The 25,489-nt window shown below is 35.2% G+C and overlaps 1 protein-coding gene and 1 long non-coding RNA gene across 3 annotated transcripts; one reads left to right on the top strand and one right to left on the bottom strand.

Annotated features, from left to right (window-relative positions):
* Positions 1-2,636: 2,636 nt before the first annotated feature.
* LOC145630523 (uncharacterized) lies at positions 2,637-5,529 on the top strand. The gene is made up of 3 exons (XM_081682782.1): positions 2,637-3,106; positions 4,021-4,939; positions 5,036-5,529. The coding sequence occupies exons 1-2, from the start codon at positions 2,660-2,662 to the stop codon at positions 4,795-4,797; spliced, it is 1,224 nt and encodes a 407-aa protein (XP_081538908.1). The 5' UTR covers positions 2,637-2,659; the 3' UTR covers positions 4,798-4,939; positions 5,036-5,529.
* Positions 5,530-11,186: 5,657 nt separating this feature from the next.
* LOC145630522 (uncharacterized) lies at positions 11,187-16,906 on the bottom strand. Of its 2 annotated transcripts, none has more exons than XR_014112074.1 (4): positions 16,565-16,906; positions 16,197-16,240; positions 15,504-15,649; positions 11,187-11,423 (listed from the first exon to the last, which is right to left on the bottom strand). It is a non-coding gene; the product is annotated as an uncharacterized LOC145630522 (long non-coding RNA). The 2 variants fall into 2 exon arrangements; XR_014112073.1 differs by having other exon boundaries at positions 15,504-15,644; positions 16,565-16,902.
* Between the last annotated feature and the right edge of the window lie 8,583 nt (positions 16,907-25,489).

Here is a 25,489-nt window from a genome sequence, read left to right as displayed (position 1 = left end):
AAGAAAGGTAAGGTCAGTGAGGTTTCTATTTCGGGGACCGATAGTGTGGTAATGGGAAATGATGAACAGAGCGGGCTGACCAACATAACTGTCACTGAACCCGTCATTGAAATGGAAGTGGAGAGTTCAATTATTACCAACAATGCCTTCTACCCATTGGTCTCCGGGGAGGAAGCTTCAAGTTACTCCAAGAACAATAAAGGATCTAGTCATGCATCGGATCATGAAGTTGGAACTACTTACTCTTTTTCCAACAGTAGGAGGACAAACCAATCCCTCAAGATCCCCTACTTGTCTTATTTCAAGCTTCAACAAGGGAAAACAATGAACTTCTTCAACACATCAACCGGCTCGTGGATGACCCTACGCGTAAAGAAATCGACTTCCCCAAATAGGTACCCTTCAAAATTCACTAACACGGATAGCACAAGTCCTGATGTTGTGTCGGTGCCTAAGGAAATGGTACGTTCGGTTGAAAAGAAACGCAACAGGGATAATCGTAGGAGGAAGAAGAAGAAGGTTTCCCCCCCACTAGATGTTGACCAGTTTGTTGACAATGGCACTACTTCCGCTATTGATTTTGAAAAATCAGATGATCATATACTCTTAAGCACCACTAACTACAGCATTGCATCCACATGCATCGAGAAAGGTAACGAAACGCCTACAAATGACTTCCACGTTCCTGATCAAGCTGAAGTGGAGTCGGTAGGATCTAATAAGGATGACCCCATGGGTTTAGAGGGGGATCTGGAGGAGCCGCTCATCCTTACCCCCATCACCTTTATTTTTAGCTCCAACAATTTGAAGAATAGAAGATTTGGTAGGTCGCATGTGAAAAAAAGAAAAAGGAAGAGGAAGAAGCCAGTTGTCTCTCATCATAGGAATCAGTTTTGCAGGACAAGAAAACGTAAAGGATCAAACCTTGAGCTTCTCATGCCTAACATCCATACCGAAATTAGTCAACCTCATTGTATCCCCCCCTTAGATAATCATGTTAGTAGTCCCCCTATGTCTTGGATGTATCATGGTTTTACTAACTCTGCGAAGAGGTCTAAGTCTGTCTGTAGTTTTATTTCTTGCGTCGAGTCTGTTGGGAGCTAATCTCCTTTTTACCCGCTGTCAAAAAAAAAAAAAAGATGTTTGGTGAGAACTTAATTTAAAAAGCTTATTCCAGTAAAAAAAAAAGCTCTTTTTGTAAAAGCTTGGAGCCTTTTCAATTAGCTTATTCATTAATATATGGTAAAATGACACTTAAACCCCCATTTAATTTAAAATCCTACCTAAACTACCTAATTGTTCATTTCACATACTCAAACAATTTTAAACTATAAGCAAATTTATCAAACACTTTTATACAATCAGCTAATACGAGTAAAATAAATTAGTCAAATCATTTAATATAACCAGCTAGTCAAAATCAGCTAACATAATAAGTTCGGCTTTCAGCTTTAAATTTTTCACCAAACACGGCCAAAATATGTGTGTGTGTGTGTGTTTTTTTTTTAGAACGCAAGTTTTCCAACGAAATTAATCAAGAAAATTCATACCCATTTTTACCGTCACAAAATGAAATTCCCACCATTTATCCTTGGCAATTTCTTATGTTTTCATTGTTTTACTTGCTATTTATCGAGGGGTGCCCGGTTAATATGCGTTATTAACAATCTATGTCAATATAGTGGCAAAATCGCAATTATAAGAGTTCCTTCTAGTATTTTAATATTTTTTGGACTTGTAGCTAAGGTGGCACTTAACTTGGTCGTTAGTTAGAGGTTAACGTTGATTTTGGATCCCGTATTGACTTGCATTTGAGCATTCATATCTACTGCGAAAAACCGTTATTGTTTTTAGAGTTCTACTTGTTCATCTGCAGCAAATTTGAGAGACTGGGCAAGACGAAAATTCAAGGGTGTAGTCTATAATCCAGCTTGTCGAAGCTTCCATGGTGCAGAGTAAACCCTTGGTACAAGTAATTTGTTTTGAAAACCCTATCATTTGTAAACCCTTACAATCCTAATAATCGGGTGATTAGATTTGGAGATATGAATCAATTGTTGACGATTGTGGGTTAATTACTTTGTTGTCAAACCACTTCAATGTCTGAGTTTAAATCTAGGATTTCGCCAATTTACATATATATTCTCAATCAATCAATTGATCAATGAAAACACAAAATTAATGTAAATAAAAAAACATTAAAACAAAAAAAAAAAAGTTCACGCTGATATTGTAGGGAGGGCACTGAATTCAAATGCGCCAGAACCCGTTCATTTTTATTTTATTTTTTTTGACCCGACAGAACCCGTTCATTAAGAACCCACCCAAGGACCGCCATTAATGTTTGATATTGTAGGGCAGTGAATTCAATTTGCAGGAGAGAGGTTGGTTTTCTGAAGGCCAATCAGTTTTTTTGAACGGAAAATTGAAAAACGGGTATTTGCTCCAATGTACGGACCACAACTTAGGATAAACGGTCGTCAACTGCGGGTAGCGCTTGTATTCAAGCAAGACATCTTTACCCCTGCGAATAATATGGAAAAGACCGCTGTAACCCCATATAAACATGGAATGTTAATATCGCATATTAACGAGTATTTTCTCCTATTTATCACTTCATTTCTAATTTTCTCCGGTAATTCAATTCCTTCCAAAACCCATGGCTTGTTCTCCTTCTCACTTGCTCTCCTACCCTTTCACTCCAATCAAAGATAATATTCTACTACATTACACTAAATTCCCAGAAAAACCCACAAGTTTAACAACACTTAAACACACACCCAGATTATATTCATCAATTTCCACTTCACAAATCTCAGAAAACGCAGTAGCAACCCCAGAACCAAAAGAGCTGCCGAAATTCAGATGGGTTGAAATAAAGCAAGATAAAATTACAGAATCACAAAAACGTGCAATTTCTAGATTACCCAAGAAAATGGAGAAAAGATGTACGGCTTTAATGCGGCAGATTATCTGTTTTTCACCTGAAAAGGGTAGTTTGTCTGATTTATTGTGTGCTTGGGTGAGAATTATGAAGCCCAGAAGAGCTGATTGGCTTGCAATTCTTAAGGAATTAAGCTTTATTAATCATCCTTTGTTTATTGAGGTATAACTTTCATCATATGTTTTTTGGAATTTGAATGAATTTTTAGTTAGTTTGCTTGTTTGTGAGAAAATATCTGGGATATGTTTAATTTAATTGGGTTGGTCCATTTTGAAGCATATGAATCCTTGTTTTTGTCTTGGTAGGAGAAACATTCATCTGGGTTTCTGTACAAATGCTTGATTTACTGCATATTTTGTCCTGATTTGTATTAGACTGCAAGCAATGATGGTGTGGCGGGGCAGTGGTTGGTAAGCATTAGATGGTAGTATTTGCGGTAATGGGATGTGTAAATTGTTAGGAAATTTGCATTTTGAATAATGTTGATGTTCATAAGCAATTGCGCAACGATTGTACACTATGGCTTTCCAGTATAACTGAAGTGCTGAACTACTGATTAGTTGCTGCCACTTCCAGCTCCTAAACAAGCACCTAATTCTTTGACAAACCGTCTTATCGTGTATTAGGTTCCTCACACTGATTTAGTTTTCCTGGTGTCCTAGTAGTTTTGGGATACTCCTTAAATATACCCCTATATTGGCAGATTGAAGAATAGAAAGATGAAAAGGTATACTATTATATAGATGTTCTTATTGTGTGAAATATAGCCCTGCACTGAGATTGAATATTAGAAAGATGAAAATGTGCACTTTGTAAATGTTCTAATTGAGTTTGAGTTTGGACTTAGTCCCATAGTTAAGTTAATTCTCCAACTTCTTACTATATAGCATAGCAAACTAGTATGTCCAAGAAAGGGTATTGATATGTAATACCTATCAGAATCATTTCCCTGGAGGTCCTAGTATTACACTTGCAACTAGAATGCACTACAATTGACTAACCGTGAGTCGATGACTACTTATGCATGATAATTTTGTGTTACCATGTAGAACTGAAATCTGTTTACTTGGTCCTAGATTTCTGAACTTGCACTTTTGGATGAATCATTTGAAGCCAACATTCGTGATTATACCAAATTAATTCATCTGTATGCCAAGAATGACCGACTTCAAGATGCAGAAAATGTGCTCTTAATGATGAGTAAAAGGGGGATGACTTGCGACCAGGTTATATTGACGACCATGATACATATGTACAGTAAAGCTGGCCACTTCAAGTTGGCTCAAGAAACATTTGAGGAAATGAAGCTTCTCCGTCAGCCATTAGATAAAAGATCATATGGTTCAATGATCATGGCTTACATCAGAGCTGGTATGCCAGATAAAGGAGAAGAATTAATTAAGGAAATGGAACAGCATGAGATCTATGCAGGTGCTGAAGTTTACAAGGCATTGTTGAGGACTTACTCCATGAAAGGTGATGCTGAAGGAGCACAGAGGGTTTTTGATGCAATCCAAGTTGGTGGCATTTGTCCTGACGTGAAGCTGTGTGGGCTTCTCATAAATGCCTACGTTGAGTCTGGTCAAAGTCAAAAAGCTCGCATTGTGTTTGAAAATATGAGAAAAGCCGGTATAGAACCTAATGATAAATGTGTGGCTCTTTTGTTGGCTTCATATGAAAAGGAGAACAAGGTAAACACAGCTATGGAGTTCTTGATACATTTAGAAAAAGAAGGCATCATAGTTGGTAAAGAAGCTTCTCAATTATTGGTTGATTGGTTCCGGAAGCTAGGAGTAGTAGAGGAGGTGGCAGATGTCTTGAGAGATTTTGCTGGCAATGAAGCTACTTTCTAAAAACCCCATTATGTAGCAAAGGTGTGTCAATGTTCTGAAGGTATCCAAATTTCATTGATTCCCGCCAGTAGCTATTGTGGTGGAGTGATGAAAAACTACCAGAGTGTCTTTGATCACATTCAGAAAACCAGAATGTAGAATGGTAATTTTTATAATGGTTGTTCTAATCTGACTTGTCACACAAGTTGATCATTTGTTGTCAGCTTACCTTCTCTGATTATATGTGCATTCCTTGCAGTTTCTTGTTACGAGTATCATCAAATGCCTAGCTCTGAACCTCTGAAGAGGTTGAGAGGAGGTATAGCAAGTTATCGACTAAAGATCATTACCAACTGTGTTCTACTGTTGCAAGGCCCAAATGCAGATGTTTTTTGCTTGGAGTAACTACAACTTAATAGGTGAAATTTAAAAGGTGAAATTTGCAGCTACTTCGAAAGGAATTGGAAGATCAGCAAGTTTCAGCATTCATTGTCAATCAATGGCACCGATGCATGTTGATGGTCCTCTGTGACCTATTACAGTATTATGGCACTGATTCATGTTGATGGTCCTCTGTGACCTGTTACAGTATTATAAAGCTGTCTGAAAATGCAATTTTTTTTAATTTTTTTTTTAATGGTTAAGTTTTAGTCTTTTACTTTATTATTGCAGATGTATTAAAATGATTTCTAGAACTCTCATATTTGTTAACTGGCATACCACACCGAAATGAAATAGCCTCTTTGAATGCCAGATGAAGGGTTAAGATATTCATCCTTACACCCCACCCACCCACACCAAGGGGGTAGTTTACTGAGTAATTTATTGCTGCTGGTGTACTGCTCCTTGCTAATTTGTTATAGAGCTGTGCCCAGTTAGTTTCCTAGATATGGGGGTATAATCGTCTTTTTAAGTACCAGTTGTGGGGTCCATGCGTCTTTTCATGTATCAGTTGAAGGGTAAATGTGTAATTTTCTCACCAAACAATAAAATCAAGTTGCAATGACCAAGTTTTTTCAATATATTTACAGATATGCCAACAGATTAACAAAAATTCGTTTATTTGGCAGATAAACTTATATTTGTCATTTGTTATATGTGGACAGAACCGATAATTGAAGATATGTCTGTTATTACTGAAAAAGAAAATACTAATGAAGAGTTGTTTAATGAGTTAAAATTTTGCGTTCAGTATAGCAAGCTAAAATTTGTTCTAGACATCATGCATTTACTCTTGATGATTTACGCACGAGTCTTGTGGCCTTAAAATTCGTTCTTTTAGGTTTCTGTTATTTCTCTAATTTGGCGGGATGCGAATTCATACTGCAGTACTGCACACTTGCTTAATGTAACAGTAATAATACTCAGTAACAATATAAATACTTTTTTTTTTTTTTTTTTGAGAAAACAACAATATAAATACTTGGTAACAATATAATAACAACAATGACAATAATAATAATAATAATACTTCATAGTACTGTAGTAGTAGTAACAATAATGAGATAGAGCATATTCGATTCGAACCATACATCATAGATTCTAAGCTCTTTTTACCTTCCTATCAATAGTTTCCCCTAGGCAGTGTTGAGTGTTGACAATAGTCGTCGCCTATTGTTAGGAACTTTTACACCACGAGCCTCCCTCTCTTTGGCCTCCATCAAATGTTTAGCCTCCTCCTTGGCCTCTTTTAAACGTTGAGCCACCACCTCCTTTGCAGAACCCCCCCTCTTCTTCAAGGACTTCAACCAATAGTGTACCTTATTCAATTCTTTAATTCCTCGCGACAGTGATTTACGAGTTTCAGGAGGAATGGAAGCAGTAATTGCACGGTCAGAGGCTGACGCCTGTACAGTAAAGGGCGTAACTAGCATAACCATAACTATCATCAACACCAAACAAAACCTACTCATATTTGCAATTTATATGGATACAGCAGTAATAGAGTTGAATAAATGAAATTCGCGGGATTATTGGATCAACCATATATATTATATATAGGGCCTAAAGGCCTAGCTAAGGGATTTTGATTCATAAATAAACAATTTCAACTATCATTATCAATTACAATTTTATATTAATTATTTAGCTATTATTAGCAGGCCAGCTTTTTAAATAATGGACATTAATCTACATGATTATATCAATTTTTTACACTCCATATTTGTTTAATATACGTGCTATCTACTTTCTCAATTTCATTTTAGGAATACAATTAAAAAATGTAATACTAGTTTGATTAAATTGTATAATACAAGATTTGCGGGCCTAAAGTCAAACGATTTTTTTTTTTATTAGATGAATAACAATTTTTATAACTCCTGATGGTATATTCACTGAACTTCCATGAAAATTCTAATACGCATTGAGGGGCACTATAATAAGGTATCTCAAAATTAGCATAATGAGGTAAAATATCATTGCGTACATGCACCTAACTGAGAGCATAATAGAGATTTTTCCAATAGGCCTAGTTTATGAAGTCGGGTGAAGTCGTCTTGTAAATAAAAAACTTGGCTTGATACTTGTGTTAGTTTAGTAAAGAGAGCTAAACTATCTTCTTGTTTATTTTGTAATCTCAAGTCTAAAAATAAACAAGAGAATAAACACACACACATTCCACAGGATGCATATCAAAATAGCAACATCCAACAATTTGTAGTCTTAGGGACTAAAAACAGATTCCGAATTCAGTATACTAACAGATGAACCAGAAAATGTCAAAACCTGAAAGAGTTTTTATTATGCAGTCAAGAACCAGGATCAAGCACTTGAAGCCTAGAATGGAAGCTAATGGATTTATCGGTCTGTCTCGATCCCGGAATGAAGAACTGATAAACAACAGTCAAAGAACCACCCTGAGATCCAATTAACACCTTAGAAAGCACAATCAGGTTTAGCCAAATGACACTGCAAACACTAAATAAAGTGCTTCATCCCACTATCACCATTAATCTCCTCACTATTTTCTCCAATAATCATCAATTTATTAAATTCAGCCCCTAAATTAACCAAACTGCTTGAAACCTTCAAACCCAATTCCCCATTTTTACCAATATCAACCCCCATTAGATCACCCACCCAATTGCTAATGATAAATGATTGGCTCTTTTGTTGGCTGCTTATGAAAAGGAGAAGGTAAACACAGCTATGGAGTTCATAATACATTTAGAAAAAGAAGGCATTATTATTGGTAAAGAAGCTTCACAATTATTGGTCAATTGGTTCCGGAAGCTAGGGGTAGCAGAGGAGTTGACAGATGTCTTGAGAGAGTTTGCTGGTAATGAAGCTGCTTTCTAAAAACCCCATTATGGAGCGAAGGTCTGTCGTCGTTTTGATTTTGAACTTTTGAAGGTATAGTATCCACAGTTCATTGATTTCTGTCAGTAGCTATATGAGGTGGAGTGATCAAGCAAAGGTGTGTCGTTTTGAAGGTATCCACATTTCTTTGAAATTTTCTGTCAGTAGATAGGAGCGAGCCCCAGTTGCTCATCGTGAGAAACAAGGTCGTTCCTCACAATGGCAGTTTTGAAAATATTTTGATGTTTTTCACTTACTGAGATGCTGAGTCGGATTTCGTGGGGACAACTTATGTGTCAAATTAGTTGAATAATGGCGTAACAAGAAAACGGAATAACAGAATTAGCTCAGCTCCTCTCACCACTTTCAGAATTAGCTCACAGCTCTCCTCAACTCTATCAGAGCTCCTAACCTCTCCTCACCTGCCCAGATGACATAATTGGGTCTTCAAGTTGTCGGAAATCCGTCGAAGATAACAGGTTGGTGAAGTTTTCTATTCTTTCTTCTTCGTCCCTTCATGTTAATTTTTGTTCTGATCTGTTGTTCTGGTTCTAGGGTTTTGGTCAAATTGAATTCACAATTGAGACCGAAATCAGAATAATTGAAAGTAATGGGGTTATGCGTTGACATTCCTATGTTGAAATGGTACAAATTGGCTGAAAATGGGTGATTGATTTTGTTTTAAAGGGGTGTAAAATGGAAAATATGAGAATGTGTTGTTGTCTTGTTACTGCAAAAACGTGTTGGTGTTGTCTTGGTCGATTTTTCATACTTTTTTAAATTGGTTGCAGTTACACAAACTATGGTTGTTTTAATTTGTACAATGATGATATGTAATGCGATCTGTTATAATGGGGTTTGAAGTTCTGATAATTGCTGATTGAATATGGATAAAAATTCAATTCATACTTTCTAAAACTGTGTTATAGTCTTGTGTGATGCCAAAACGTGTTGGTTGAATTGTCGTACTTTGTTCGGAGAGTTATGATTGTTTCAATTTGTATCATAATTCTGTTGGTGTTCTGCTTTTGAAGGGTGAAAGTGAATTGTTTTTGATGTTATAAGAGTGGATTTAAGTTTAGGAGGATATTCATATGGAGGGTATAGAAGACATAGTTCTTGCAGATAGTGTTAGTGAAGATGTTATAAGGGGCAGTAATGTTGGTGTTGGTGATAGGGGCAGTGGAGTTAAGGTCAGGACCGGAGGAGTAACATTGATATGTTGGAGGGTATTGATATGTTGGAGGGTATTGATATGGAGGGTTTAGAAGACACAGTTGTTGCAGATAGTGTTAGTGAAGATGTTAACATGAATGTTGGGTATTTATCCCCCTTGAATACAATTCAGACAACTCACACTGTGGTTGGTAGCAACGATATGGCAGTTGGTAGCAATGATATGACAGTAATTGTTGAAGAGCCTAAGGAAGGGATGGTCTTCTCGTCTTCGGCAGATGTTGAAGCCTACTATAAGGAGTATGCTGAGCAGATGGGGTTTGGAGTGTCTAGGGTTCAAGGTGTAAATTATAAGAAGGAAAACAAGAAAAAAAGAATAGCTAACACGTGGAAGTGTGAGTGTTGGGGAAAACCAGACATGAGGGCTAGGAGGGAAGCCAAGAAGAGGGCAAAGGCAATGGGTGTTGGAGGTTCAGGTGGTTTAGTTGATGGGGTGGTATGTGAGGATCAGTTACGTCGTATGAAGAGGACTTCGAAAAAGTGTGAATGTGAGGCCCGTGTTTATGCTAGAATGAATGAAGATGGCTTGTGGGTGTTGAAGACAGTGCACCTAGAGCATAATCACCAGATTGATCCAGCAAATTCTAAGCTTGTGAAGGAGTACTGCATGAAGCACCTGACCCCATCATTGAGGAGGACGTTGATGGAGTACTATGAGCTAGGTGTACCAGTTTCTCAAATACACGGTTGCATGGCATCCAAACGAAAAGGAGTGGACAAAATGCGTCTCATCGTCAAAGACTTACAACATGAGGTGTACAAGGCAAAGCGGTTGAAGATGGTTGGAGGGGACTCGGTGGCAATGATGGAGTTTTTTTGGAAAAATGCAATCCGACAACCAAAATTTTTTCCATGCCAAACGGTTGGATGAAGAAGGGAGGCTTAAGGATGTGATGTGGGTGGATAAAAGAACTAGGGTTGCTTATGAGGACTTTGGGGATGTGGTATGCTTCGACGCAACATACCTAACAAATGAGTACGAGTTCCCATTTGCGAACTTTGTTGGTGTGAACCACCACGGGCAATCGTTGTTGTTGGGATGTGCTCTTGTTTCTCATGAAGACTGCGATACTTTTCGGTGGATATTTCAGTAGTGGCTAGCTTGTATGAACAACAAAGCTCCTAGTGCCATTTTGACTGACCAAGCGGAAGCTATGCGGAGGCCCCTAGCTGAAGTCATGCCAAACACGATTCATCGTTGGTGCATATGGCATATAATGAGCAAGATCCCTGAAAAACTTGGCAAGTGCGCACGGTAAGTGGCTTATGAAATTATTAGTTCATATTAACACTAGTGGAAAAAAGGCCATCCGTAACGGGCAAAAAGGGCCCATCCGTAACGAGCAACGTCCGTTACGTATGCGGCCGTTACGGATGACCATTGTTATTCGTAACGGGCAATGTCCGTTACGAATAACCCCTTATTCGTAACTGACATTTCAAATGTCCGTTATGAATAATGGGTTATTCGTAACTGACATTTGAAATGTTAGTTACGAATAAGGGGTTATTCGTAACGGACATTTGAAATGTCAGTTCGAATAAATCCTTTTTTGTATTATTATAATAAGTCCTTATTCGTAACGGGCACATAAAACGCCCGTTACAAATAAGTGATTATTTGTAACGGACATTTTAAATGTCCGTTACGAATAAAGTTTTATAATATATAATTTAACATTTATTTGTAACGGGCAACAAAAATGCCCGTTACGAATAAGTGGTTATTTGTAACTGACAACTCTACTGCTCGTTACAAATAATCATTAAATTGAATTTTTATTAAATTTCGACAGGATGTATTTATATATAATTAATATATATTAATTAAAACCTATTATAATAAACATGTTCCTGTAAATAAGCAATTATACCGAACAATCTTTCGAATTAATACGACGTAATATAAAAATTGAAGTAGTAACACATTACAAATAAAAACTTGTATAACTTTATCCAACATATACAACAACACTAAAAATATAACTTTGTTCTACCTAAGCTAATAGTTATGCATTCAATAAATATTTACTTCTAAAGTATTGCGCCTACTGTTCTCGAACCACATTCAACTCATCAACATCATACGGGGCTGTCCTTGGACAAAAATCCTATTGGAAAAAAAAACATATGAAAGAGATTACAAAATAAAAACAATCATTAGAATAAATATGATGGACCAAATTATAGAAATAAAACTCATAATATAGAAATAAAACACATAACATCCTTAATAAACTTAAATTTTGATTTTTATGAGTTGAAATCAATGAAAAGTAAACATTTACTAACTTTTGGGAGCGTATAGAGCCAAAAAGGCTTCAAAATTGCGCTAAGGGACTTCTATCTTTCCCATGTTTCAAGTATTGGTTCAAATTAACACAATATAACAACATAACATCCTTAATTACCTTATATTTTGGTTTTTATGAATTGAAATCAATGAAAAGTGACCAATTACTCACTTTTGGGAGCGTTTAGAGCCAAAAAAGCTTCAAGATTGCCTAAGGGACTTCTACCTTTCCCATATTTCAAGTATTTATTCAAATTGACACAATATAACACATAACATCCTTAATTACCTTATATCTTGGTTTTTATGAATTGAAATCAATGATTATTAACCATTATCTCACTTTTGGGAGCGTACAGAGCCAAAAAGGCTTCAAAATTGCCTAAGGGACTTCTACCTTTCCCATATTTCAAGTATTTGTTCAAATTAACACAATATAACACATAACATCCTTAATTACCTTATATTTTGGTTTTTATGAATTGAAATCAATGATTATTGACCATTATCTCACTTTTGGGAGCGTATAGAGCCAAAAAGGCTTCAAAATTGCCTAAGGGACTTCTACCTTTCCCACCTTTCATGTATTTGTTCAAATTAACACAATATAACACATAACATCCTTAATTACCTTATATTTTGGTTTTTATGAATTGAAATCAATGAAAAGTGCGTGACTATTTACTCACTTTTGGAAGCGTATAGAGCCCAAAAGGCTTCAAAATTGCCTAAGGGACTTCTATCTTTCCCATCTTTCATGTATTTGTTCAAACTAACACAATATAACACATAACATCCTTAATTTCCTTATATTTTGGTTTTTATGAATTGAAATCAATGAAAAGTGACTATTTACTCACTTTTGGGAGCGTATAGAGCCCAAAAGGCTTCAAAATTGCCTAAGGGACTTCTATCTTTCCCATCTTTCATGTATTTGTTCAAATTAACACAATATAACACATAACATCCTTAATTTCCTTATATTTTGTTTTTTTATGAATTGAAATCAATGAAAATTGACCATTATCTCACTTTTGGGAGCGTATAGAGCCGAAAAGACTTCAATTGCCTAGGGGACTTTTACCTTTCCCATATTTCAAGTATTTGTTCAAATTAACACAATATAACACATAACATCCTTAATTACCTTACATTTTGGTTTTTATGAACTGAAATCAATGATTATTGACCATTATCTCACTTTTGGGAGCGTATAGAGCCAAAAAGGCTTCAAAATTGCCTAAGGGACTTCTAACTTTCCCATCTTTCATGAATTTGTTCAAATTAACACAATATAACACATGACATCCTTAATTACCTTATATTTTTGTTTTTATGAATTGAAATCAATGAAAAGTGACTATCTACTCACTTTTGGGAGCGTATAGAGCCCAAAAGGCTTCAAAATTGCCTAAGGGACTTCTATCTTTCCCATCTTTCATGTATTTGTTCAAATTAACGCAATATAACACATAACATCCTTAATTAACTTATATTTTGGTTTTTATGAATTGAAATCAATGAAAACTGACCATTATCAGACTTTTGGGAGCGTATAGAGCCAAAAAGGCTTCAAAATTGCCTAGGGGACTTCTACCTTTCCCATCTTTCAAGTATTTGTTCAAATTAACACATAAAATCCTTAATTACCTTATATTTTGGTTTTTATGAATTGAATTCAATGATTATTAACAATTATCTCACTTTTGGGAGCGTATATAGCTAAAACGGCTTCAAAATTGCCTAAGGGACTTCTACCTTTCCCATCTTTCAAGTATTTGTTCAAATTTACACAATATAACACATAACATCCTTAATTACCTTTTATTTTGATTTTATGAATTGAAATCAATGATTATTAACCATTATCTCACTTTTGGGAGCGTATAGAGCCAAAAAGGCTTCAAAATTGCCTAAGGGACTTCTACCTTTCCCATCTTTCAAGTATTTGTTCAAATTAACACAATATAACACATAACATCCTTAATTACCTTATATTTTGGTTTTTATGAATTGAAATCAATGGTTATTGACCATTATCTCAGTTTTGGGAGCATATAGAGCCAAAAAGGCTTCAAAATTGCCTAAGGGACTTCTACCTTTCCCATCTTTCATGTATTTGTTCAAATTAACACAATATAACACTTAACATCCTTAATTACCTTATATTTTGGTTTTTATGAATTGAAATCAATGAAAATTGACCATTATCTTACTTTTGGGAGCGTATAGAGCAAAAAAGGCTTCAAAATTGCCTAGGGGACTTCTACCTTTCCCATCTTTCAAGTATTTGTTCAAATTAACACAATATAACACATAACATCCTTAATTACCTTATATTTTGTTTTTTATGAATTGAAATCAATGAAAAGTGACTATTTACTCACTTTTGGGAGCGTATAGAGCCAAAAGGCTTTAAAATTGCCTAGGGGACTTCTACCTTCCCTATCTTTCAAGTATTTGCTCAAATTAACACAATATAACACATAACATCCTTAATTACCTTATATTTTGGTTTTTATGAATTAAAATCAATGAAAATTGACCATTATCTCACTTTTGGGAGCGTACATAGCTAAAAAGGCTTCAAAATTGCCTAAGGGACTGTTACCTTTCCCATCTTTCACGTATTTGTTCAAATGAAAAGTGACTATTTACTCACTTTTGGGAGCGTATAGAGCCAAAAAAACTTCAAAATTGCCCAAGGGACTTCTATCTTTCCCACCTTTCATGTATTTGTTCAAATTAACACACTATAACACATAACATCCTTAATTAACTTATATTTTGGTTTTTAAGAATTGAAATCAATGAAAAAGTGACTATTTACTCACTTTTGGGAGCGTATAGGCCCAAAAGGCTTCAAAATTGCCTAAGGGACTTCTATCTTTCCCATCTTTCATGTATTTGTTCAAATTAATACAATATAACACATAACATCCTTAATTTCCTTATATTTTGGTTTTTGTGAATTGAAATCAATGAAAATTGACCATTATCTCACTTTTGGGAGCGTATAGAGCCAAAAAGGCTTCAAAATTGCCTAGGGGACTTCTACCTTTCCCATCTTTTAAGTATTTGTTAAAATTAACACAATATAACACATAACATCCTTAATTACCTTATATTTTGGTTTTTATGAATTGAAATCAATGGTTATATACCATTATCTCACTTTTGGTTATTGACCATTATCTCCTCAATCAAGTTAGTAATTTTGACACCCAAAATGTCTTCTCCATTTTGACCATGATCAGAACTGAAATTTCTGAACTGATCAAAACTGATCGGAACTAATCAGAAGTGAAATTTCAGAACTGATCGAAACTGTTCAGAATTGATCAGAACTAAAATTTCAGAACTGATCGGAACTGATCAGAACCGAAATTTCGGAACTGATCAGAACTGAAATTTCAGAACTGATCGGAACTGTTCGAAACTGATCAGAACTGAAATTTCAGAACTGATCGGAACTGATCAGAACTGAAATTTCAGAACTGATCGGAACTATTCAGAACTAATCAGAACTGAAATTTTAGAACTGATCAGAAATCAGAACTGAAATTTCATAACTGATCAGAACTGAAATTTCAGAAATGATCGGAACTAATCAGAACTGAAATTTCAGAACGGATCGGAACGGATCAGAACTGATCGTAACTGATCAGAACTTATTGGAAAAGGCCTCAAATTTAGCAAAGCCCATTAAACAATGCAGGAAGTAGGAAATGAGCAATAAACAGAAAAGACCTGATCAGACTGATCAGAAAAGGCCTCCCATTAAACAACGCAGGAAATGAGCAATAAACAGAAAAGGCCTGATCAGAACTGATTAGCTCAAAAGTATAAACAAGTAACTGAAAAAAAACTATACTTGGTTACTTAGAACAACACTTACAATAGCATTGGCTATTTGTTGGGTTTCGGCATTCTTCGGGTCTATAACCCACGATCCATCTGCATTACGAGTTTGACGGGCCAAAATCCAATAAAGAGACCGATTTTTAAGCTTTTCACTCAAGATTGCCTAAGCGACCACCTGAGCTTGCAAGGAGAAAGGGAGAACTTATTTCTTCTTGATTAAACATTTCATTGAAACTGAACTGATTTTCTTCGGATAAAGAGTTATAAAATGATCAGGAGACAATAATATATTAATCTAACAACTAATTCAACTACTCACTTGAAAAAACTAAACTAATTCAACCAAATATTAACTATATAATTTATTAGTCTAACAAACTAGATAATAAAAATTAAAAAATTGAAGAAATTAAAAAATGAATGAAACATTGAATACTCGAAAGGTAAAAAAATCAATGTTTCAAAAGCAAATCCAGTAGTTCTCTCTAATCAATTAATCATACAAGCATGTAACTTAGTGTACCCCTTTTGATCCGCCATTGCGAATTCAAATGCAGTATTTTTCTCTAACCAATTAATCATCAAAGCATGTACTAAATGAAATAGGCTAGTTCATTTTTACCTTCAAATTAATTTCCAGCAACATCACAATAATAATATAGATCAGAAAAATCCCTAAATTAATATTGGAAAACCCACAATAAGAAATTAGAAGGAGAATACATACCGTGATACACTAATTCGCCGCAAACACCACCGTTTCTAGTCTTTCTACACAAAATTGAATGATATTATTAGAAAATTTCAGCATATAATTGAACAATATAACCCAATTCTACAACTAACCTAGGAATAAACGAAAGTAGAAATGTGTTTGGAAATTGAGAACTCAACAAAGCATATGGTAATTTAGACTACTGTAATATTGTTGGTAAACAATTGAGCAAATTAGAAACCCTAACATAAAAACAACCATCACAAATAGGCGAAAATGATCGAAAAGAAGAAATTGAGATGAAGTGCTGAATTCAAGCGATTGATAATTTATTTCACGAAATTTCTCCGTAAAATTGAAATAGTTAGAAGAAAGCTAACCTTGAAAATTTTCGGAAATCCCTAAAAAATTGCTGCGTACATTGCAAATTCTCAAGACATTGAGAACCCAATTGAGTGTTGATTATCAAACTAAAAACCCAATAATTTTTTCAACAAGTGGAAAATTCCCAGAAATGAAGCTCAAATTAAGAACATCAATTTAACAACTAAGAATTTGGGAATATCTATCAAGGACAGAGAGAATGTTGGAGGGAATGACTATTTTAAAAAGGCTGGGCGACGGAGAAACAGAGGACCGGCGATGGAGAAGATGAGATTGCGCTTCAATGGGGAACAGATCGAGCTAGTATAGCCAAGTACAATATGAGTGAGGGAAAATGAAAAAAGGGGATTGAAAAATTGTTAGGGTTAATTTTGAACATTTAATCGTAACGGATGCTTTAAGTCAGTTACAAATAAGTTGGTCAATCTCGTGTTGACTTTATTTTTTGTAACGGACAGAAAATGTCCGTTACGAATAACTTAGTATTTGTATCTGTCAGTAATTGCCCGTTACAAATAAAAATTTATTCGTAACGGACAGAAAGGTGCCCGTTACGAATAAGTATTTATTTGTAACGGACACCTTACCGCCCGTTACAAATACTCATTTTTTATGCGGATTGAATTTTTTTTGTAATGGACCTTAATATCGCCCGTTACGAATGATGTTATTGTAACGGGCAACAACATGCCCGTTATGATTAAGCCGTTACAAATAGACTTTTTTCCACTAGTGTAAGTGTTGTCTGACTTCAATGAGTACAATAATCTGCTGTATGAGTTCAATATAAGTTAATTAAATTTTTTTTGTTTTATTTTTTTGTGAAGAGTAGCAAATATATTAGGCCTTAACAGGCTTCAGAATAAGAGTTAGATAATTACTGATCAATATAAGTTTAATGATATATGAACTGTTGTGAGTTCAATATAAGTTTAATGATATATGATCTGTTGTGACTGATGCTGGCTAATATTTGGCCTTCAAATCTGATGTTATAGTTTAATGATATGCCAAGTTGGGTGCAGGATAAAAATATATGAACTATCAGAGCCAAAGTTTATTTTTTCTGTTATTTTTTTTTGTGAAGAGGAGTCTGATCTATTAGGCCTTAAGAGCAGATATATACAGTAGCAAAATGATCAGGATGCTTGCTGGTATACAAAAGATTGCTGCTAAACACACTAGACAGAGTTAGAGTCTTCAAGTTGCTGTGCTGTTTTGTTAAATATAATTTGCTTGCATTTATGTTTTTTTCAAGATGTTATAGTTTTAGACCATAGTTTTTTTAGACATTGTATATATTCTGATGGTAAATTAATTTTTGTCTAGGTACCAAGAGTTTGTCAACCCCCTGAAAGAGGTGGTGTATGAGAGTTTTGATCCCGAGGAGTTCAATACCTGATGGGCTGAGTTCATAGCGGAGTATAACTTGGAGGACAATGAATGGCTGCATAGCCTCCACAAGGAGAGTCATATGTGGGTGCCTGCGTACATGAAGGAGTATTTCTGGGCTGGTATGAAGACCACACAAAGGGTGGAGAGCATCAATCGGTTTTTTGATGGCTATGTAAACCGCAAAACTAAACTCCACAAGTTTCCTCAGAAATATGACATGGCCTTAACTCAACGCGTGTCAGATGAAGTGAGTGCAGATGAGCGTTGCTCGAAGTACCTAAGGAGGTTGGTTAGTGGCTTTAAAGTTGAAATTTTTTTCCAAAAGTTATACACAGACAACAAGTTTCAAGAAGTTCAAACGGAGTGTTCGAGATTGATGTATTGCAGCCTCCGAGGAAAGGAGGTTTTGTCTGAAAACCTTATTCAGTATTTGCTAATCGATCGTGTATGGATAGTACCTCCAGATGCTAGTGAGGAGGTCATTACAAATAGGCGAAGGCTCTACCAAGTTACTAACTATCCTATGACTAAGGAGGTTCAATGTGTTTGTAGGAAGTTTGAGACAAGTGGCATACTTTGCACACTATATTAGAATTCTCGACGAAAATGAGGTTGAAGATCTGCCACAAAAGTACATTTTAGACCGTTGGCGGAAGGATGTACCCCGTAAGCACGCTAGGGTCAAGGTTTCCTACCATGATCCGGGCGACACAGAAAATGTGCAGAGATTCAACATAATCATGGAAAAGTTTGAGCCCATCTGTGACACTGCTGCCATGCTCAATGATCAAACAGTCCAAATTGTAATTGAAGCATTATCGAAGCTGCAAAAAGTTGTTAATGATTGTAGGGACAAGAAGAGTCAGGAACATGTTCTTGTAGTTAGCACACTTTCATCACTCGCTGAAGAAGACAGAATGTTTTCATCAGTCTCAGTTCATGCTGATCCTGTAGACCCATGTCCATCTGCCATGGTGCATGTTATAAAGGACCCTATAATTAAGAAAAGGAAAAGGGGAAGGCCTAAGGGTTCAAGGCACAAATCGTTAGCTGAAACTGGCTACAAGAAACCCAACAAGAACAAGAAGCCTAGCCCAGTAAGATTTATGCTTTTATTGGCACTACTTTTTATTTATGGAATAAGCTGACTTGGATATCATATAGGATGCAAGAAATGGTGTTGAGGAGATAGAAGAGGATGCAGGAAATGGTGCTGAGGAGGGTGAAGAGAATGCGAATGAGGAGGATGAACATGCACCGACTGCAGGAACATTTAAGGTAAAGGAAAAGGGAAAGGGAAAGGGCAAACCAATCAAGGGAAAGGAAGAACAAGGTAAGGGCAAGGGAAAGGGCAAACCAATCAAGGGCAAGGCAGGAACAGTTAAGGGAAAGGGGAAGGGCAATGCTGAACCAGATAAGGGAAAGGGAAAGGGAGAGGGCAAGGGCAAGGGCAATGCTGAACCTGTAAGTTTAATTTATACAGTCATTTATGTGATTCCAATTAAATTATTTTTTATATCATATTTAACACATCACTCACAGGTGGTGAAGCATAAGGTGGTGAAACAGAAAAGGCTTGTGGAGCTAATGCCAACGGGGCGTGACTTGTAAGTTTGGATACTACATCAACTGGAAGGAATACGTATTCCCGGGAGGCTGTAGACACCCATTTGTGTCTCCCCAAAACCAAACCCAGTGATGAGTACCTTTCGCGTCGAATCATAATCGAATGAAGTGAAAGTGTGGAAAGTCTAGTATTGCAGAAAGTTTTAATTTCTTTTCTCTTCTCTCTGTTTTTGAAAACTTATTTTTAAGAAAACAGCCAATCCAGTTTGGTTGGTCCATGATATGGGTCCAATAGTAGTGTAGTTGGATAGGGCTTGACAAGAGCTTTCCAACGATATATTATAAGCCCAATTCCGATGAATATTGAGGAAGTTATGGCCAATTTACTGAACTGGGCCCGTTTTGAGCCTTATATACGGCCCAATGATCTAGGGCAGGGCCTAATATAGATTTATCATTCCTAATGCAATTAGGAATGGTTTTAGTCTTCTATATTCTTCTAGAAGGTTCTTTTCATTCCTAATTCAATTAACATTGATAAATTAACTTTCGTTGACTTTTCAGAGTTTTAATTAAAACCGAAGAGCATTTTTGAGGAAAAATACGATTTTATCCTCCTGTACGGCAATTTTTATCTGATTTTAAGAAAATGCGTGATTTTCTAAATCAGCGCCAAACGCCAGCTGTAGCGCCTGGCGCTACGCTTGGCGCCTGACGCCAGCGTTGGCGCTGGTTCAGTTTTACGTGCGCCAAGACTCTGTTTTGTTATTTTATCTTTTTGGATGATTTTCTATAAATAACATGTTAAAAACTCCGTTTTCGATAGCCAGTTTTCATCGATAACGAGTTTTCATCTAAAACCAGTTTTCATCCACAATCACCTACAATCATCAATTCTCATTCTCTCTATAATCATTCACCAACTCTCATCAAGATTCTCTTGATTACTCTCTCTCTCTCTTTTCTAAACTATCTTTTATCAAATATAAAAATTCCGCATTCATTACATCTAGATACACCTAGCCATATTCGAAGTTGCCTTCGCCCTAGACGTGAAAGGTTTAATTTCTGAGGGTTTGGTCCCAAATCTCTCTTTCAATTATTTAGTTTAATTCTTTGATATTTATTATTTTCCTTGAAGTTACTAACGTGTGTATTTTTTTTATTAGAAAGAGGTACGAGGCGTCAAAGTAAGTACTTTAATGGTTTAATTGATGTTATGATATAGAAATCATGCTTAGGTTGTTATTATGATATTCCTAGTATCATGTCTAGGGTAACTTTAATATCAAGTATGATTGTTATGATGCCTTTTATTTTCTTCCTAATATTTATGATTGTTAGTATCATGTTAGGGTTAAAGCTTTGATTTTTATTGCTTAGTGACATGCTAGGGTTTGTTATTAGTCTTGTTAGTATCATGCCTAGGATCTTGCTATTATTATGCTTTAACATGATTATTATGATTATGATTATTATAATTGTTATTTTTATTATTTTTATGATTATGTTGCTTGATATATATTGTTATTGCTCGATCACACCTTTTATGCATGTTTAAAGGGAATTGGTACTTGTAATCACACTTAATGAGATAATTAATAATCTTGTTAGGGTTAATTTGACTATAATTCAAGTGATCGCCAATAATAGTTTTATTTGTGCATTAAATTCAACCAACATAGATAAACAGGTTTAGGGTTAATCCTATTGATTGCATGTTAGTCAAGAAGCGCACATGAATACGATCAGAATAAAGTAGAGGCCTATTATATTATTAGGGCAGGTTCAATCTCTTTTAGGTTGGATTTGTACCTTCATCCCCGAACCCTTATTTGGTTCAAGACCTTATGGAGTTAACGATCTCTTGGATCGTTAAGGGGTGTAACCTTCACCCTGTGAACGGTTTACAAGTTCCTGAAACTTATTGTCGACTCTTTTGCTCTATCTTCTTCCCTTTTGGACGCCACTGTACTTTAGTGTATGATCACAGTGGGGTTCAAGCTAAGGGGATTAACGCTTGAAATTATTCCCTACAGAGGCAAACAAGTTTGCTAATGTGGATTCGTGCGTTTATTGTACTAAGTTAATGGTGAAGCGTTGTTAGTTAAAAAAAATTTAAATTAGTAACAAAAACCTAATGTCTGATCTATTATGAGTTGAGTCTTATGTGTTGAATCTAATGTATGAACATGAATTGAATCTAGGATTTATAATATCACACTTGAGGCTCAAAACACATGCATACTTGCTAATCAGGATATTAACATTACCAAAGATTGAAAATATAAGCAACTCCTTCTTGTACAAAATTATATGTACAAGATAAAATTGGACTACCTTTTTTATAAACCCAAAAGTCCAAAACAAATATTGGAGTAGTGTAAAAAGCAAAAAATAAAAAAAATTGGGGGATGGGAAATGCGGCTGCTGGGATTCGAACCTAGAACCAAATATAGTGTGTAGGTAGAATGTAAACCAATTGAGACAGTCATCGACCGTGATATAATTAGGAAACAAATATTATATATAGTATGAAACTATTGCTTTGCACTCTCATTCTCATTTGCATAATTTACAATGGTGTCGTAAACAAAGACCTTTTTAATTGTGTCAAATAATTTTTGGTGCAAAAAAAGAGGGAATGAAAGAGGGAGTTGAAAGGGTATGTATGACATCATCCCCATGATCAAATAACTCCCACTCCCACTCTCTACAAATATAACTTCCATTATTTGTTTCAATTTCCTCTTAAATTTGCTCTCCATTTTTACATAACTTCTCTCTATTATTCCCAATTTCTTACTTTCTTTCTCTATTAATCCAAAAATGGTTAAACAAAACAAGGGAAAACAACCAATGGTTCTGTCAGAGCACGATCAACCCAAATACTCTGAATTGCAATTCCTTGAGTTGAGGAAGAAAATGATAAGAGATCAATTGACTGACTACCAGTTAATGTGCAAATCCCTGCAGTCTGAAATGGATGATGTTGATACGGCCATATCTAAAATTCACAAAGATAAGGAAGAGGCCAATGAAGCACAGAGAGAAAAGGAACAGGGCACAAGAGTGAACGTCGCTCCGCTTAAGTTGGGGGGTAGGAAGAGACCCACGAAGGGGGCAAAGTCGGAGGCAATGAAGAGGGTTTCTGGTGGGGCTGGTGATGGGCAAGCAGCAGTGGGTGATGCTTCTGGACAGGGACTCGCTGTTGCAGGAGGAGTGCAACCGGTTGGGAACAGGCGGAGGCCGAGGCAGTGGACAGTGAGGCAGAGGAGATCCACAAGCCCGACGGAGGTAGTTCCCCACGCTCCATATCATGTCCGTGATCACTGGTCTCCGGAGGTTTCTGGCGATGCATCTGGTGCTTACAGTCACTCTGCTTCTACCATCGAAAATTTTGACTAGTTTGAACAATTATGCTCAATGTTTAATGTTTATTGTTTTATGTTTATTAGATGTTTTATGTGTGTAGTTTGAACAATGAAGTAGTAATTAGTAGATATGTTATTGTTGCATGTCTATTTTATGTTTTATGTGTTGAACAGTTAAGTAGTAACAAGTAGATATTGTGAGTAATAAGTACATATTTTATTGTTTTATGTTTGTTAGTTTAATAGTTCATTTGATAAGTAATGTAGGAAATGGGCTACATAGAAGTCATATAGGCCCTATTTGGGCCATGTTGAGTAAAATGCGTTGTTAAACTTATTGAAATGCTATATTGATGTGATTTCTAGCCTTAGACACCTAATATTACCCAAAAATGACATGTTATAAGAAACAAAAAGGCCATTTCACAAAAAAGGTAGAAAATGGGCTGAATAGAAGGCATATGGGCCATATTAGGGCCATTTTGTGTTAATATGCTCTTTTGATGTGATTTCTTTCCTTATACACCTATAACTAGATAATATTGACATGTTATGAAATAAATAAAGTTCATTTAATAAGAAATGTAGGAAATGGGCAAAGTAAAGTCATATAGGCCATATTCGGGCCATTTTGAGTAAAAAGCGTCATAAACCTTAATAAAATGCTCTCCTATACAATTTTAGGGCTTACACACATACAACTACCCAACATTGACATGTTATGAGAAAGAAATAGTTCATTTGATAAGTAATGTAGGAAATGGGCTACATAGAAGTCATATAGGTAATATTTGATAAAATACATATTGTTTTGCCTAATTAATTAATTTTAACATAATGTTTTTGTATTTCAAGTTTTGCAAGGTAAAAAAGGATGGTCCGTTGACAATCAAAGAGCTTAATGAAGTTCGTGACATGTTGGCATCTTTTATCACCTTCAACATGTAAATGGCATTGTAATTGTAAATTATTTATGTTAACTTTTGAAATATATAACTTATTATTCATTATATATTTACTTACTATTATTTGTATATGTAAGCAACTTTTTTTTTTGTATTGCGTTTGGGAATATTTATATCTATATATATAATTGAATTCTTGTTTTTAATATTATTTTTGTATCTTATTGTAATAATTAATAATATTATTATTATTAGTTATGATAATAATAATATTTAATTATTATATTTAATATAATTGCTGGAATTACAGGTTATTATTATTGCTGGAAACAGGTTTTTTGTTTTTAAATATTATTGCACGAAAATTGAAAAAAAAAACAAAAAAAAAAAATGGTGAATAGGCACCAGTTAGGCACCAACCGGTGCCTAAAATAGCTACCACCCAAAAAAAAATGGCGGGAGAGCAGTTAAAGGCACCAGTTAACCGGTGCCTAATTGGGCATATGGCACCGGTTAACCGGTGCCTATTTGGGTATATGGCACCGGTTTTGAACCGGTGCTAAAAAGTGGGTTTTTGGCACCCCCACATAGGTAGCGGTTCAAATCGGTGCCTTAGACTGGGTTTGAACTGCTGCCAAAGCACTCTTTTCACCTAGTGGTTTAATGTTTTATGCGTGTAGTTTTAACAATTAAGTAGTTTTAACAAAAGGTTGTGAGTAACAATTACGAGTTCTAGCTCATTTTATTTTTCTTAAAATGTGTTGCTTATTTGTGTTGTATGTGTCGGTGATTTTTTGTAATAATTTGCTTAATTTTCTTACTTATAATTTGCTAGTTAGGAATTAAGAATACATAAAGATTTTAAGATTTTAAAGTTAAATAATTTGTTATTTTAATTTGGGTTTTGCTATACATATATAGCCCTTAGGGCTATGCATAAAAAACAACAATTTCATAGAATTAATGCCCTTTTTCTTATTCCAATGGAATCTAATATTATAATTGAATTAAAAAACTGATTTACTCAATGTAGTGTTATTAATAGGATAGATTTTCATAACACTACATTTAATAACACTTCCTAAACTACTTTTTTAGGACAATAAACAATTCTACTCCGTAGCTAATATCCTACCATCGTGTACAAAAAAAGATAACAAAAAAAGTCGTCAAATAAGTTAGGCCAAATACTACTTCATATAGCCGATTTTATTCTGAAAGATGAATTGAAAGTTGATCATGAAAGATGAATTGAAAGTTGATCATTGAGTTTTTTTCTTGGGAAAATGCATTTTTATTGAGTCATATTCTATTCTTTCTAGAAATTGTAAGAGGGATCTTTTACCAAAATGGCTAATTTGACAAAAGTATTTACTAAAATGGCTAATTATAAAATTTAATTCCTGCAGACACCCATTTGTGTCTCCCCTAAACCAAACCCAGTGATGAATACCTTTCACGTCGAATCATAATCGAATGAAGCAAAAGTGTGGAAAGTTTAGTGTTGTGGATAGTTTTAATTTCTTTTCTCTTCTCTCTGTTTTTGAAAACTTATTTTAATAAAACAGTCAATCCAGTTTGGTTGTTCCATGATATGGGTCCAATAGTAGTGTAGTTGGATGGGGCTTGACAAGAGCTTTCCAATGATATATTATAAGCCCAATTCCGATGAATATTGAGG

This window comes from Chenopodium album, chromosome 5 (assembly GCF_948465745.1).
Source record: "Chenopodium album chromosome 5, dcCheAlbu1.1, whole genome shotgun sequence".
NCBI lineage: Eukaryota > Viridiplantae > Streptophyta > Magnoliopsida > Caryophyllales > Amaranthaceae > Chenopodium > Chenopodium album.
The sequence above is the reverse complement of the archived record's forward strand: the minus strand, read 5'-3'. Positions and strand labels throughout refer to the sequence as shown.